This window comes from Medicago sativa, chromosome 4 (genome assembly GCF_051527215.1).
Source record: "Medicago sativa cultivar Bolivia chromosome 4, Bolivia_mono, whole genome shotgun sequence".
Taxonomy (NCBI): domain Eukaryota; kingdom Viridiplantae; phylum Streptophyta; class Magnoliopsida; order Fabales; family Fabaceae; genus Medicago; species Medicago sativa.
Genome location: NC_140752.1, coordinates 93,765,995 through 93,781,227, shown reverse-complemented (window position 1 = coordinate 93,781,227; position 15,233 = coordinate 93,765,995). Strand labels below are relative to the sequence as shown.

The following is a 15,233-nucleotide window of genomic DNA, read 5'->3' as shown; positions in this document are numbered from 1 at the left end:
TGCAATTGCATTGCATTGCATTGCATTGCTCTCTCCTTTATTTGTTGTTGACAGCTTCTTCTTGAATTTATTACCATTTGAGGTGATGTGTTTCTTTCTTCACTGCAACCAAATGCCAGCCAGCCACGAACACAAATACTATTAATTTCTCATCACAAATTTCAAACTTCATATTTCACTTACATTCGCATACAACCTACTAGTAATATTTAACATAAAATGCTCATTGTTTAATCCCATAATAACACAACAAAGTGATAGTTAAACATTTATAATTTTCTATTTTTTCCCACGTCAACCATAGAATTTTTTTATGGTCCTTATAAAAAAAGATTTTAATAACCTATGCCAGCTTATATGTGTGTGTGTGCGTGTGGTACAATTCAATTCACTAATTAACTTGTTTTTCTTAAACGACAAGCTATAAAATAATTGAATTAATGAAAATAGAGATTGAGACTTCTTGTAAAATAGAGATTGAGGACTTTTACGGAGGGGACATCTTTGTGAAGGGAAGTCCTTGTGTCTAGGTATAGTGAGTAGGTTGCTTCTTCACCAATGGGTAATCGCCCTTGTACAAATTGTAGATATTCGGTTTGGTGGAGAGATGTTCCCTTGTTGGATGTTTTAGTTGACTTTGGTTCTGACCCGTTCTCTAAGGGGTGATGGAAGAGGTGAAGAATTGGCATTTGAGTTTTCTGAAAGATACTTGGATAGAGAATTTGCTCTTATGTTTACAATTCCACTAGTTGGTTTTCGGTTTTTGATCAACAACACTCTTTTGTTGGTGACATTGGCTGTTTTAGTTGAATCGGAGGGTTATTTTGTGATTTATTGCACGAGACATCAAGTCACCTCTTTGTCACTTGTGAGTTTCTCTACAAGTGTCGTATGATATTTTTACGTAGTTTTTGGCTATGTTTGGCCTAGCTTATTTTAGACTTCTCTACTCCTGAAAGTAGAAGTTGGATAAACAATTGTTTTGAAAAGCTTTTGATAAGAAAAGTAGTTTACTTTGTGTGGATAAAATATACTTTGTGTATTTAGGTACAAATTAAGGGATTTCAATAAAGTCAATATATGAAGCTTTTCTATTTAAAGCAAGCTTCTCTTGCTAAATCCACAATACCTTTTTTTAGTCTTAAAATCTCAAAGAGGAACCAAAACCGGATGAATTAAAAAGAGGGGATCGATTTCGTGAACATATAAAAATAGGGGGCTAAAATTGTGATTAAGTCATCTAAATATCTCATTAATTTATAGTGAATTTTATAATTATCCTAATTTCTTATATAAAAAAAATATTGGATCCAACGAATATTAATTAGAGATTGATTTTAAATTAGAAAAAATTCGTGATACAACTTTAAATTATTGTAATAAATTTATTTAAAACATTGATCCATTTATGTAATTTAAAATAACACCATAGTTTTTTCCTAAAATAAATAAGATCATAGTTTCTATAAAAATATTTTATCAAACGTCTTTTAACCTATATGTAGCTTTTAAACTCGAAAAAAAAAACAACTATAACTCTTTTTTCAAGAGCTCTTATATTTAGCTTTAGTTGTATAGTGTAGCTTTTAGAGTGGCAGCTCGCAATGCCACTGGATTTGTTTTGTCTGTTCTTGATTTTCACTTCCTTTGGAGCTAATCCTCGGTTTAAAAAAGGTTTAACTGGATAAATTTGACATGCGGTGTTCTGCGAATTAAAGTGATTTTTGTATAAACTTCATGGGTCCTCTTGCTCTTGGTATGAGTGGATACTGGATAGTGGAACTTTTATCTTGTTTGCACATATATGGTTCGGGTGGTTCTTGGTTGCTTTGTTTCCTTTCACCTTTCCATTGTTTTGGCATGTTGTTTGCCTGCTTTTTGAGAATAAATGAAACCAACATCTGTGGAGTTGTGAAAGTTTCAAGTTCAATTCACCTAGATACCAATTTAAGTCGGTTAATTTTGACTTATTTAAAAAAAAAAACATCTGTGAAGATGTGAAGGAACCAGTTAACCAGATGGTGCAGGCTACTGCATGGCCTACATGCATGGCTGTATGCCGAAACAAATGCAAAAAATGCAGATATTTCTCAGCACTCGGCTGGTTGGTTACCTTCTTCTATCGATGTATTCAAGTGTAATACAGATGCAACAACATCTAAAAAGTCCAATTTTTTTTGAAACGTCCACTAATTCAATTATGTTCAATTCATGCAATTTGTGCTGGTATGCGTCACGCATAATTCAAAGATTCTTAAATCTAAAAGGAATCTGTCGCAAAAAAAAAACCACAAATGGAAGAAATCTGAGTACGGAGCATGCAAACAGATTCTTATGCACCTTTATGATTCATATTTTTATAGAAAGGGAAGAATAATTCAAAGATTAATAAACACGTTAAGTCGCTCGAATTGAAGGAGAATCATGGGTTGGACCATTGCAAGCCACATACTATATGATTTAGATCCATATCATTTTCATCCCGAAACTTGGAGAAAATCTAGAGGAAGGAATAAAAGTTGATAATCTTTTCTTGATGTTGACGGATCATCAGAAATGCTACCCATTTCAACGCTTACCACAACCTCTATTAATTACAAGCACCAAGAGAAGTATTTAGTATATGTTAGAAAAACCACAAGAATGATTTTTGTGTAACATTACATTATATACTTAAGATATTGTTTCAAGGGAGAAGTAAAAAGTATTTAACAAAAATTGTAACAATAACTTTTTCTCAAGCGAGATAAAATATATATAAAAAAACTTTTTCTCAAGCGAGATAAAATATATATAAAAAAATAAAAACCTTGGAAGCTGTTTGTTAACTTGCACAGAGCTCTCCACACACACACTACGTATACAAAAAGCCAAGACCCATGAACATATACATATCAGTAGTTTTTTTTCCCTCTAATCTCATTTGGGTGTTGGTCGTATAACTACACAGATTTGAAAAAAGAAAAGAAAAAAAAAAATACGCCGGGTTGCAATATACACAGCCTAGGGTGTTAGACGCAACAGTTTTCACTCATCTTACATTAGCTGCTTTGTGGAAGTGTGGAACTATACCTTTCTCTATATTTTTTGGAAATGACCAAAAATGGTCCTATAAAAGGGGACTGGAGCGCAAAAACCCAAAGTTGGGCAACTATTTTAGAAGGCTGAACGAGAAGCGGATCTTAAGAAAGATTGATGGCTATGTCCTTGAGAAGAACTTTTCTCTGAGATGTATTAATAATGCCCTTGCATTCCGCTTCTAATAATACTTCTGTCATTATAGCAGCTGCTTGTCCTTTAGGCTCATCTTCTGAAGTCCTCCTCAACATGAATACCTGAGTATAGCAAATAAGAGGCAATGATATCAATCACCACATATAAGAGCGAAATTTGCTGCGTTCAGTATTCCTGTTAGATTTACGTTTGAAAAGCTCCTAAGATTCCTAACGGGAATCCGTACACATAACTGAAGAGGTAGAAAAATATGGAAATGAAGTTTACTACAAAAAGACTAAAAGCATATCATTACCTGTCCACGATGAGTTAACTCTATGTAGCCTGGTTGTAGGATAAATGGTTCCCCATCTATTTGAACTGGGAAAGGACTGGAAGAGTGTATCTTGATGACTTTGCCTTGAGCTAGCCTTCTTGCTTGTGAAAGTCCAACCTACAGGGCAAATCAAACATTACTATTTACTAATTTACCGTAAATGTCTTTTATCTGTTTCATAAGAATTTGCTAAAAAGAAAGAGTGAAGTTAGTGTACAAATAGTAAATACATTAACCTCCTTTTATTTTTGGTGATGAAAGAGGGCCGAAGCCCAAATACATTAACCTCTTGTGATAGCTTTAACAACTTTCAAAATAATTATTTCAACAGACAGAGGTTTGTAAAAAAAATTGACAAAGACATTTGGTTGCGACAATAGTATTGAACTTTCATACTTACGGATGCTAATAGTGAAAACAGTTCATACATCCGATTAAATTTGAAAGCTCAAATATACTGTATGGACACATAAGCAGCAAGACAATAATTAACAATCAACATTATTCTAAAACTTCGATTACTTCATTGATTTATTCATAGATCTTTGTTGATTTATTTATAGGTCCTAGGTTCAAACCCGGACAAAGGAGGACAAATTAATCTAGCAATTAACCACTAACATTTGCCATTCAAAAAAAAAAAAAAAGTCTGAGCATATAACTTTTTTCCCCTTTTTTTGATGTTACAGTTTAGATCAGTTTGGTACTTCTGATAATCAGATTACTACATTTAATGACTAATCTATCTACTGAATCCTCTCATTAAATATTAAATACCTCAAGAATTCAGCTAAATGTAATCACATCAATATTTTAAAAATATTAGAATAATTAAAATTACCAGTATTGTTATGAAGACTTGAGTTTATACTTCAGAAGTGCATTAAGATTAACTGATTAAGTATCCTATACCTGAAGTTTCCCCAGGTGCCATGCTCCACAAACACATACTACCTCAAGCATCTTGTCATGCATGGATTGAAGACTGAAATCATCATCATCATGCTCATAGTCATTTTTCCAAAGATCTACTCCACCCATGTAGCTCCCAATATTAAGCACAATTAAGCCTTCTGAATCCTTCATGAAAAAAAAAATTTAAAAAATAAAGCTTTACATATAAATTTATAGAAGGCGGTATTCACAGTGTAAAAATAATTATCAGCATCGGTAATTAACCTTGGGAATCTCAATGTCTCTTCCGTCCACTTCAAGCCATACTTGCCATGGCAAGTCAGCACAAGTTCTGTCCATAATGTCTCTTGCTCCTTCTTTTGCATATCGTAATTTATTAAAAAACTGTCAATAGAATTACCATCAGATATAAATATACCCAAAAGTGAAAGCTTTTCAAGCATTGCATAAGTTAAACAACCTAGATAAGACTTATGAGAATTAAATCATAACCAGAAGTCTTCAATAAAAAGGGGTAAAAGAGGAGATAAAAACGTATAATTTGTTAAACTGTCCATAGTGACATTGCTAGCCATCCACTCATCATCACTATGATCTCTCCTGGTTTCCATTTAGAGGTATGATAAACAGCATAAGAGGATAATTCTGAATGTTTCAGTAAACTGCATTTAGCACCCTAATGCCAATGAGGGAAATTTAGGATAAGTCTGAGCTTTTGGTATGAACAGAAGTATAATTTTTACTGAATATTGCCCAGCCGTAAAAATGGTAATGTAAATAATAAGCATTGAAAGAAAACAAGAGAATTGACGTGGTCTAACATGAATAGATATTTTACAATGATGGAACATCGAGGGAGAATATGTACCTGGCTACTAAACTTTTCTGGATTTATCTCTCGAGTAACATGAAATTCATATGCAACCTTTGCATCACATCCAATTCCTATAAAAGTAGGTTGGTGTTAGTATTTCTTAAGAAATATTCGTAGATAGTTTTTGTTTCAGTGAAGTACCTAGGTAGTTCATCATGGATTTAGTTTTCACTTTATGTGGTTTTCCTTCAGAGTCTTCTTCTGCAAGTTTAACTTCCCAACGATCTAACATAGTAACTGCTGCAATGCTAATGTCATGCAAAAGCATGGTCAGCCCGCCCTGTCCATCCAGTGCAGAGAAGCCTCCTCCCCAATTCATAACCCTGGACAAATCATTTCCAGTGCCTAGGGGAATAATTGCAACAGGTGGAGGTGACTCAAAATTGTGTTTTTCTATAGCATCGAGGACCCATGCAACAGTGCCATCCCCACCACAAACCAATACTCTAAAATATGGTACACTTTTGAACAATTCCAGACCTACCTCAGGACCTTGAGAAGAACTCAATACAAAGACCTACAGTAAAATGCCAAACCAGAACATGTCCATTGAGACTGATATGAAATGAAAAAAATTAAAATGTCTAGACAAGTATTGCTAAAATATGAAAGAAAAGAGAAAGCCATTTTCATCAACCATTTGCTCTTAAAGAATTATTTAGTGGGATTCATTGAAACATTGTTTATGATAGAACATTATGCCGTAATTTGATCCATGTAGCCGACCCCACTTAGTGGGATAAGGCTTGGTTGTTGTTGTTGTCGTCAATGAAACATTGATATACAGTATATTCATATCATACAGTATCATAAGGGCACAATAATTTTAAGCACCTTTTTTCTAAAGAAACCCTATTGATGAGAAAATTAACAGATACCAATAATAAAACACAGTCTTGAATTTTTCATGCAGCACATTACTGTTATAAAAAACAAGCAATGCTTAATTTTTTCAATACAGTTTAACCTTGTTTTAGCTCCTTTTTGTTGACTTTTCACCGTCAACAGTTTTTAAGAAGATTAAATACTTGATACAAACACCAAAACACTCACTTGTAAACATTCACAAATAATTAACAGATTATGATATCATGCCCAACAAGTTTATGCAATCAGGAATTATAGGACTCAAGACATAGCCACAGGGTCATTGTCAGGAGAAAGTTTCATTATTAAGTAATTCTAATTTTTTATATCAATGCTTATTAGTGCAATTACAGATTACAACCTTTTACTTTTTTATAAATGTTCTTCCCTCTCAAAGAAAAGAACAGGAAATTTCAACTACAGAGTTTTACTTGCAAAAAATATTTTATACTTGAAGGTCATGAATCCAGTCATCCAAATCACATAATGTTAGAGTCAGAATTCTCTGCATCTTTCCTCTCCATTACTGTAGTTTTGAAGAGTTTTGAAGTGTATTTTAAATAATTGGATCCACCAAATTTCACATTATTACATCTATATTTCCAAAACTTTGGTAATGGACTAAATGGAAAGGGTATGAAATGGAGAGGATCTTGACTCATAATGTTAAGGCCAACAGGGCACAGTCTGAACAATATATAGAATTAAAATCTTCTATTACAAGAAAGTGTATAACAAATAAGCATGCTGCTCAATAACAACTTTTCTTTACAGAACATTAGTAGAAAAAGAAAGAAAAAAGGTTAGACTGTTAGATTGCAACTTTCAGTCATCACTCTGCATTCCTATCCAAAACAGACTATATCTTAAGAAACAGATTTGTTATAATATATTCAAGGCAGTACGAAGGATAGATTAAAGGTTGGAATCAAGTTATTCCTGATCTAAGATCACAAAATTTAACTTCTAATCAAGCAAACTCCTAAATCATAGGAACCAATCTCACACTTAAAACATCTAGAAGACATAATTGCACTCTGCTTAATAAAGATGCTAGCCACTACTTCAATAGAATGCATGTTTGTTAATAAGAATCAAGTAATCACCTGAACAGGATTTAGTAGCATATTCAATCTTCTGTGAAGAGAAGGCCCAAGCTGCCCACCACTTCTGGTATTGATGAAGACCAAAAGTGGCCTAGCATCTTTTGGCAAATCAACCAACGTGTATTTCTTGATTTGGCTAGGAGTAACATTTAAACCATTCCCTGATGCTCTACCATTGTTTGTGGAGTCAAAGAGCTTCCCATCGTTGTACTTGTTCCGCTTAAGACTGTTCAACACATATTCTAATAATGTTGGATCAGCAACGGCTGAACCTCGTGACTTACCATTAGTATGACAACCACCTCCATTTTTATTATGGTTACGCCGCTTTCTAATCTGACTACGAACGGAAGAGGTTATAATAGAACTTAGTTTTCCACCCTTTTGATTTTCATCAACTTCTTTGACACAAAGAGGAGAGAGGATAATTGGCCTCAAAGAACCCAAATCACAAAAATCACCAGAATCTCTAGTCAAATTGTTATGACATTTCACATGAATGAGGCGCTGACACCAACGACAATGCCATGTAGGAGAGGATTTTACAAACGGGACACCACACGCTTCGTCACAGTAAAAACAGAAGGCAGACATCTCATGATGATCATCCACATTAACCCATCTTTCTGACCAATGGTGTCTAATATGACTAAACCCAGCCTGAGCCACACATTTACAGTCCTTTGCTGCATACGGAGAACAAAGGAAATGAGCTGCGACACCACAAACCGAGCAACGATGGAGGGGAGTACGTGGTGAGGCTGTTGCACCTAAATTTTGAGAAGGCCATAGGGAAGTCAAACAGAAACAACAAGTGGATGGTTGTTCCCCATAAGTAAAATCTTCAACCCACAAATGATCCGACAGAGGAACTTTAAATTTTTTCCAAACTTTCTTCTTTTCCCTGGCCGCAGCTTTAATCCAATTCAAAGACGCTCGTCGCTGCCACTTGAGAACAGCGTATATGACGGCTACAAGTCCAAATGATCCAGTGATCAGCCATCCAAAAATAGATGCAATGGAAGCATCAGGGCTTGTAAGAAACCTCAAAATTACAATTCCCAAATCGAACATGACAAAACTCATTCGTTTCTACTTAGCTACCAAAATGTACAACCTGATCATTCAATAAGAAACCTCAATCATTGTTACAGATAACAGATAAGTTAAAAAATAAATAAAATCAATCTAACTGACAAAATAACTGAAATTAAATATAAAGTATGGGCAGCAAAATGGACACTAGTAGTAGTAGGGTAGGAAAAAAAATTGAAGGGAATATGACAGTTGGTTATTCCAAAATGGGATTCACAAGGCTGATGCAGTGTCCATAAATTATGTGTATGTTTGGTTTGAATTTTGACAAGTTTGGATGCCCTCAATCAGAATTGATTTTCTCTCTAGAACTGATTCTAACTTTAAGCTAGGATTTGTAGCTTTTGACTCCAAACTTGGTTTTTGCACATTGTTCAACTCACTTTTACGCGAATGTAGTATATGTTTGGTTACACTTTTAGAGGAGTCAAAATTGATTCTAGAGATGTATAATTGATTTTGACATGTTTGGTTTCTCTATAGTAAAATTGATTTTACCTCCAAAATGGATCCTACTACAAGCTAGGAACTGTAGCTTATGATTCTAGAATTGATTTTTACACTGAAAATGTTTGTTCAACTAGTTTTGAGATCAATGTAACCAAACATAAAACACTTAATTTTCAACTCAATTTTAACCAGAATCAATTCACATAACCAAACAAACTTTGAATAAAAAAAAAAAACCACCCTCTGAGCTAGCTAGCTAATCAAACGAAAAATCAAGATTTGAGTATAATATTGCATCATTCCGTATTCATAAATCATGTGATATAAGAATAAGATAAAAAAGCGATTAATACATACATAAATAAAAATGATAATGAAAATATAAAAAAAGAAATTGTAGGGCACGGAAAGCACTGTTGCAGAATAGAAGGGTAAAATTAAGAATCGTTGCAGCTATATTCAAAAATGGTTACAGATTCAACCTATGATGGATGGAATCTAGAGAAAGATGAGAGACATTGTATTGGTATTGGTATTTACCTAACACGATCGATTTGAATGAGATCAAAATGGAGAAGAATTTTTGGTCGTTGTCGTCATCATCATCATCATCATCATCGTAAAGAAGAAATAGTAGTAGAATGAGAAAGAGAAAAACCTGAAGAGCGAGAACGAGAGAGGAATTTTGGATTGGAGTTTAACAGAAACAGAATCCTGTTACAACCCCTTCTTCCAAGGAAACATATTATTTTATTTTGGAGTGCGATACCAACTATTATTATTTATTTTTATTCATTTTAGATTTCGATTTGATTTGATTTGATTTGGATCATCGCCTTTTGTTTCGCCTTAATTAGTTTTAAAAAGTGGTTTACTAGTATATTAATTACATCAACCTTCTCAAAACAAGAATATTAAATAGAGAAATGATATTTTAACAACCATTTTTAAACAACTTTTGTGATAACTTTCTCTCTCATACTCACATTATACTTTTATTCTCTCTCTTCCTTTTTCTCTCTCTATTGTTATTGTCCAATAAGAAGAGAGAAAAAAAAGTTGTCATTAAAATTGTTTGATTTTGTTTGTCAAAATATCACTCCTCTATTAAATAAGATAAAGAAAATCAAAAAAGCAAAAAAGCAGAGAGAGAGAAAGAAACGTAAAAAGGGCGGGCTTTACGTTGCCTCAATACACGGCCTCCTTGTTGGGTTCCCCGTAGGCATGGGGGCGAGCGTGGCCGACGTGTTTATGTATATTTACTAATCTACCCTTTCTTATTCTTTTTTCTTTTTTACTCAAACAAATTCTTGTTTTTAGGGGAAAAAAAATAATAATATATTTAGGGGTGTATTGAACAAAAAACGTAAAATAATAGCTTTTGGTTATTCAACATAACTTTAGAAAGATGATAAATGAGAAGTGATATCAACACTTTCTTTTTAGAGGAACATTTGGTTGGGCATGAACCCAAATCAAAATATTTGGACACACACAAAACTAAGTAAAAGTTTAAGAAAAATAAAATTACAATATATTAATTGATGTGATTAAATACTTTTTATTTAATTTTGTTAATTTTATGTGAGTGTATCCAAATAATATTTATTTGGGGTTGTGTTCATGAAAGACTTTTCCTTCTTTTTTAACATTTCCTTTTTAATTGATTGAAACATATGTGTGTTCTACCACTTTATATGAATCTCATTTTTAAAGTGTGAGACACATATATTTTTCACTCAATTAAGAGGAAGTATTGGAGTGAGTGTTGAAAATAGAGTGATGTTAACACCTTCTTTGAATTTTTTCTTCTTCAGTATTAATTTCGACTTTATAATTTTTAGTAACTGAAGCAACGCTAATGTCCATTTTACAAATATCTTCAAGGAGATTTGAACTCAATATTTTGATGTTACATTGTTAAACTTTTACTCAGGGACAACCTTTAGGACAAAAGATGTCGAATTGTCCGTAGGTAAAAGTTTGTTGATATTTAGGTTGTCTATTTAGTTTTATATCTACATATGATTTTATCTGTAGGCCAAAGTTAAACAAAAAAAAAACATTTTTAGATAGAGGATGATTGTGTTTTGTTCGATGTTATTTATAATTTAAACGGGTTTGAATTAAAATTATTTTAGTTTTGAACAATATATTTTTTATGACACCAACAATATAGTAAATATAATATAAATTTTTATATTTTTTCAATGACAAAAAATATAGCATTATTATAGTAAAACTTGTTTAATGATATATTTGAAAAAATTAAAATATCAGCCTAAAATCTTGTATATCCTTTATATATTGTTATAGATTTGTCTATAAAAATGCTATAATGTTTTTGTCCTTAAAAAAAACCATAATTTATTACAATTTAAAACTCGCAAATATAAATAATTATAATTTTAATCAAAATCGAAATTTAATAAAAATTATAGTTCAATATCTACACACGTTAACACAATAAAAAGAACAAAAGCAAACATGAGAGTGTCATATATTCAAAGCTATCCCAATATTTTTTAAAAGTAAATGAGACCTAAAGCAATGTTTAATATAAGCATTGCTAAATGGCTCAACAAATTATTCGCACAAATTCGACGAAAGCATGAAACCAAAGGCATTTTAATTTTTCAATCACTTGTATTTTTTCTCAAAATATCAGAAAAGAAAATAGAACGAACCATCGCTTGTAAATTTCTTTTTTGACATAATTAATTATTACAAAGACCTTTCATAGTTGTCCTTCAAAATATGAACCGCCTGAAGCAAAATTAAAGAAGAAAAAATATTGTCAAAAAAAGAAAATAAAAAAGAAAAAGAAGTTAATATAAAAATTACCAAGCAAAAATCTTGTAGTCGTGTGATAGAGACGTTGGTGTGTACTATCATGGAAGCCACAAGAGTGATAGTCTTAAAATTGTCTTTAGATCAAAGAATACTAGAATAGTGCTAACAACACTATTTTCTTAATATTTTTTTTAATATTTATTCTCTTATTTGCTTAAATTACGGTAGGTATATAAGTTGGACGTAAAATTCACGTAAAATGGTGAAACATACATTGATATCATTTGATAGAAGAATATGCACTAAAGTAAGTGTTTAAAAGCGAATGTTATTAGCATTTCTTTTGAGTTAAATTGAAATTTGAAAGAAAACAAAAAAAACATTCCATTATTAGGATTTACACGGATTCCATTATTAGGATTTACACGGTTATTTTTGTTGTGCACAATATTAGTTCTCGTTTAATATATAGAGCATTTTTTGTTCGAATATAAGGTTTTTTATTTATAAAATATTTTTTTTTATTGAAGGACCTAAAACAAAGGCTTTAAAGAGCCTTACTTTTGGACCTGTCATGTGCCGGCCGGTTCATGCGTTAATCGTTAATAAGTGTTAATGTTACACCAGACCACTCTATTTCTTAACCTCCAAATCAAAATGATATCCGATTTATTTATTTTTTTTTTGCAAAAGTGATATCCGATTTATTGTTAACTCAAATAAAAAAAAAATCATAAAGTTAATAGTAGATGTATTCTTGTTCAAAAAAATAGTAGATGTATTCAATAAAAGAGACAATGACTTTTTTTTTAGAGAAAGAGACGATGACTTTTGTCAAAAAAATAAAATGAAAGAGACATTGACATTTAGGTCTAAAGAAAAATTAGAATGATGTATCTCAAAAGAAAAATGCTATATTTAGCGAAAAAAAACATCACGAAAATATCAAGAATACACATTTTGTATAAATTGGCCATGTAAGTGATCACTCTTTCTCTTTTTTTAGTACATCAACACAATTGGCATTTGAATAAAACCTACTATAATTCTTAATAAATAATAATATACTCCAAATTATTGAAGAGGCTTTTCTCACTGTAATTGAGCCACGTATAGAGATGTAAAGTTGTATGGGTACATATGGTTGTAGAAACATTGAGTTGAGTGCATGTAAATGTGGTTAATGGTATATGGTATATATAGCTGGTGGGTGTGGTTTATTAGCTTTAACATGTGTTGAATTTGCAGGTCTGTGGAGCATTCGTGATGATGTCGTGAATTTTCTCTCGCAAGAAATAGCACGTCTCATCTCAAAATTCTTTGTGCCACTAAATTAGATTAAAGTTAACCATATGATCTTCACAGATGTCAAACCGCAATGATATGTGGAACAAAACTGGGTCCAACCAAGCTTGAACCGTTGAAGAATGCCAAATGTCATCAAAGAATCCTCTTGGCATACGCTACTAGGCCACGTATTGGAGGTTAATGTGAAGTGGATTGAATGAAATGACGTCTCCTTTTCCATCAAATCAAATCAAATAAACAAAAAGAAAAAAATGATAACGATAATCGCACTGGTAAAATAATAAACTAGAAGGATTTCATCAAAAAAAAAAAGTTAAATATACGTATATTTCTACAGAATGAGAATTTTTAGTTTTTAGTTTAATTTTAATAACTGTCTTCTAATATCCTTAAAAAAAAAAAAAAACCGTCGTCTAATATCCCTCTACAATATGATATTTGCATGTTAATATTTATTCATAATAACACTTTTCATTACTCTATGGTTAAATTGGTGGAATGAGATAAAAATGAATCGAATCAAATAAAGTTATGTTTCATTGTGTTTGGGATGGTAAAAAAATGATGGAGTGAAATGATATCAAGTGGAAAAATCATATCAAAAGAAAAATAATAGACATCTGAAAACTATTGTAATGGAAAATCGTCCCGCATGATATGATTAACATTTTAATATGCGGGGCATGTTTGACAAATATTCACCTTTAAGAGGTGGATTTCTAGCTCAAGAATATCTACATCCACAATCAAAATGGATGGCATATTGTTCATAAATATTCGAGTACGGGACTTGATAGAATAGTCGGAGGAATGATTGATTCAGAAATATAAAATGAGAGGAGATTAAAAATAATCCATCATATAATACCTCTCCAATCTTGCTATAATAGGGAATGGACAAAAGATGTGCATGCCCAATTTTTTCTCTCTTTTTTAGTTAAACTAGGGTTGAAGTTTAACTAAAACCTTTTCACCTATTTGTAGCTTGAAGTCACTCACTTTTTTTTATCTATGTGAGTGAGTTTCTTCTGAATTATATTTCATGTGAATCATTTGGGTTAGGTGTATATTTGAGTAATTTTGGTGGGTTCCTTCCATAGGCAACAACTTTGAATGGAGTCATGCATGCATATGCTTGTTTGAAAGGTCGTGTTATAACTTATACCAATACTTGGTCTAGGTCAAGGCTTTGTACGTAATTGTACCACTCCTTTGGATTATTGAATGTGAGCCTCTAAAATACATCTCTAAGAACTTGTTCAAGGTCTCTGATTGCTCATTATTCTGTGGGTGATAGGTCAATTTCATAGCCAGCGTTGTTCCTTGAAGTTGAAATAAATTCTCCCAAATTTTCCCCAGTAAAAACCATATGTCTCTATCTAAGACTATGATTTTTGGCATGTCTTGTAACCTCACCACATTCTTTATGAATGATTCTGCCACAGATTTACTTGTAAAGCCAGACTTCAACAGCACAAAATGTGCATATTTTTCCAACCTATCAATAATAAACACCTTGGTGGTTGTGAAACCAAAAGAAAGAGGTAGGCCAATTATGAAAATGAAATCCATGGTCACATTTTCCCATATTTGTGAAAGGATTGGCAACGGTTGTAGCAAGCATGTTGGAAGAGTATTATTTGTCTTAGCTTGTTAAATTATTTATGTCTTCTTTCATTGTTGTCCGGTTGAATTGATGATCTACCCTGCGAGTGTTTATGATATACCTGCATGCATGTCCTCCAATGGGAGAGTTATAATGGTACTTTCCAAAAACCACTTTTAACATGGGACAATATATCAATGAGGTATCATGAGTTTATTCTTCCATAATAGTAGTCCATCTTTCACAGTATAACTCGGACAAACAGAAGGGTGACGCTGCATTTGGTTATCAGTTCTTAATATTGTTTGTCTTGTTAGTTGGATTGCTCAAATCTTTTAAAAATCCTGTATGTGATTCAGACCACATTAGCATCTATCCTTTTGACAAAGTGTTTGCAGTTATGTTGTCTTTACCCGGTTTGTAGGCTCCTCAAAATTTTCAAATCAATTTTAACCCTGCATTTATGACCTAGCAAATAACCTAAACTTTGCCAAGGCCTCTATGATGGCAATCAATTTTCTAAAATATAGATACTTTTTCTGCATTATGGGTGCTAATTTCTGTAACAAGTAGGTTATAGGATGCCAATTATATATGGTGTAATACAACCCATACTCTTGTGCTTGATGCATCTGTCTCTTGGTGTAGGACAAGGTTGATGGAAGTTTC

The 15,233-nt window shown here is 32.4% G+C and overlaps 1 protein-coding gene across 2 annotated transcripts; it reads right to left on the bottom strand.

The window, feature by feature from the left end:
• Positions 1-2,767: 2,767 nt before the first annotated feature.
• On the bottom strand, positions 2,768-9,587 carry DGK2 (diacylglycerol kinase 2). 2 transcript variants are annotated; one of them, XM_085705788.1, is made up of 8 exons: positions 9,398-9,587; positions 7,313-8,429; positions 5,481-5,856; positions 5,334-5,410; positions 4,730-4,849; positions 4,463-4,630; positions 3,530-3,667; positions 2,768-3,335 (listed from the first exon to the last, which is right to left on the bottom strand). In XM_085705788.1, the coding sequence occupies exons 2-8, from the start codon at positions 8,396-8,398 to the stop codon at positions 3,183-3,185; spliced, it is 2,118 nt and encodes a 705-aa protein (XP_085561914.1). In that variant the 5' UTR covers positions 8,399-8,429; positions 9,398-9,587; the 3' UTR covers positions 2,768-3,182. The 2 variants fall into 2 exon arrangements, with proteins under 2 accessions (XP_085561914.1, XP_085561915.1); XM_085705789.1 differs by having other exon boundaries at positions 9,516-9,587.
• Between the last annotated feature and the right edge of the window lie 5,646 nt (positions 9,588-15,233).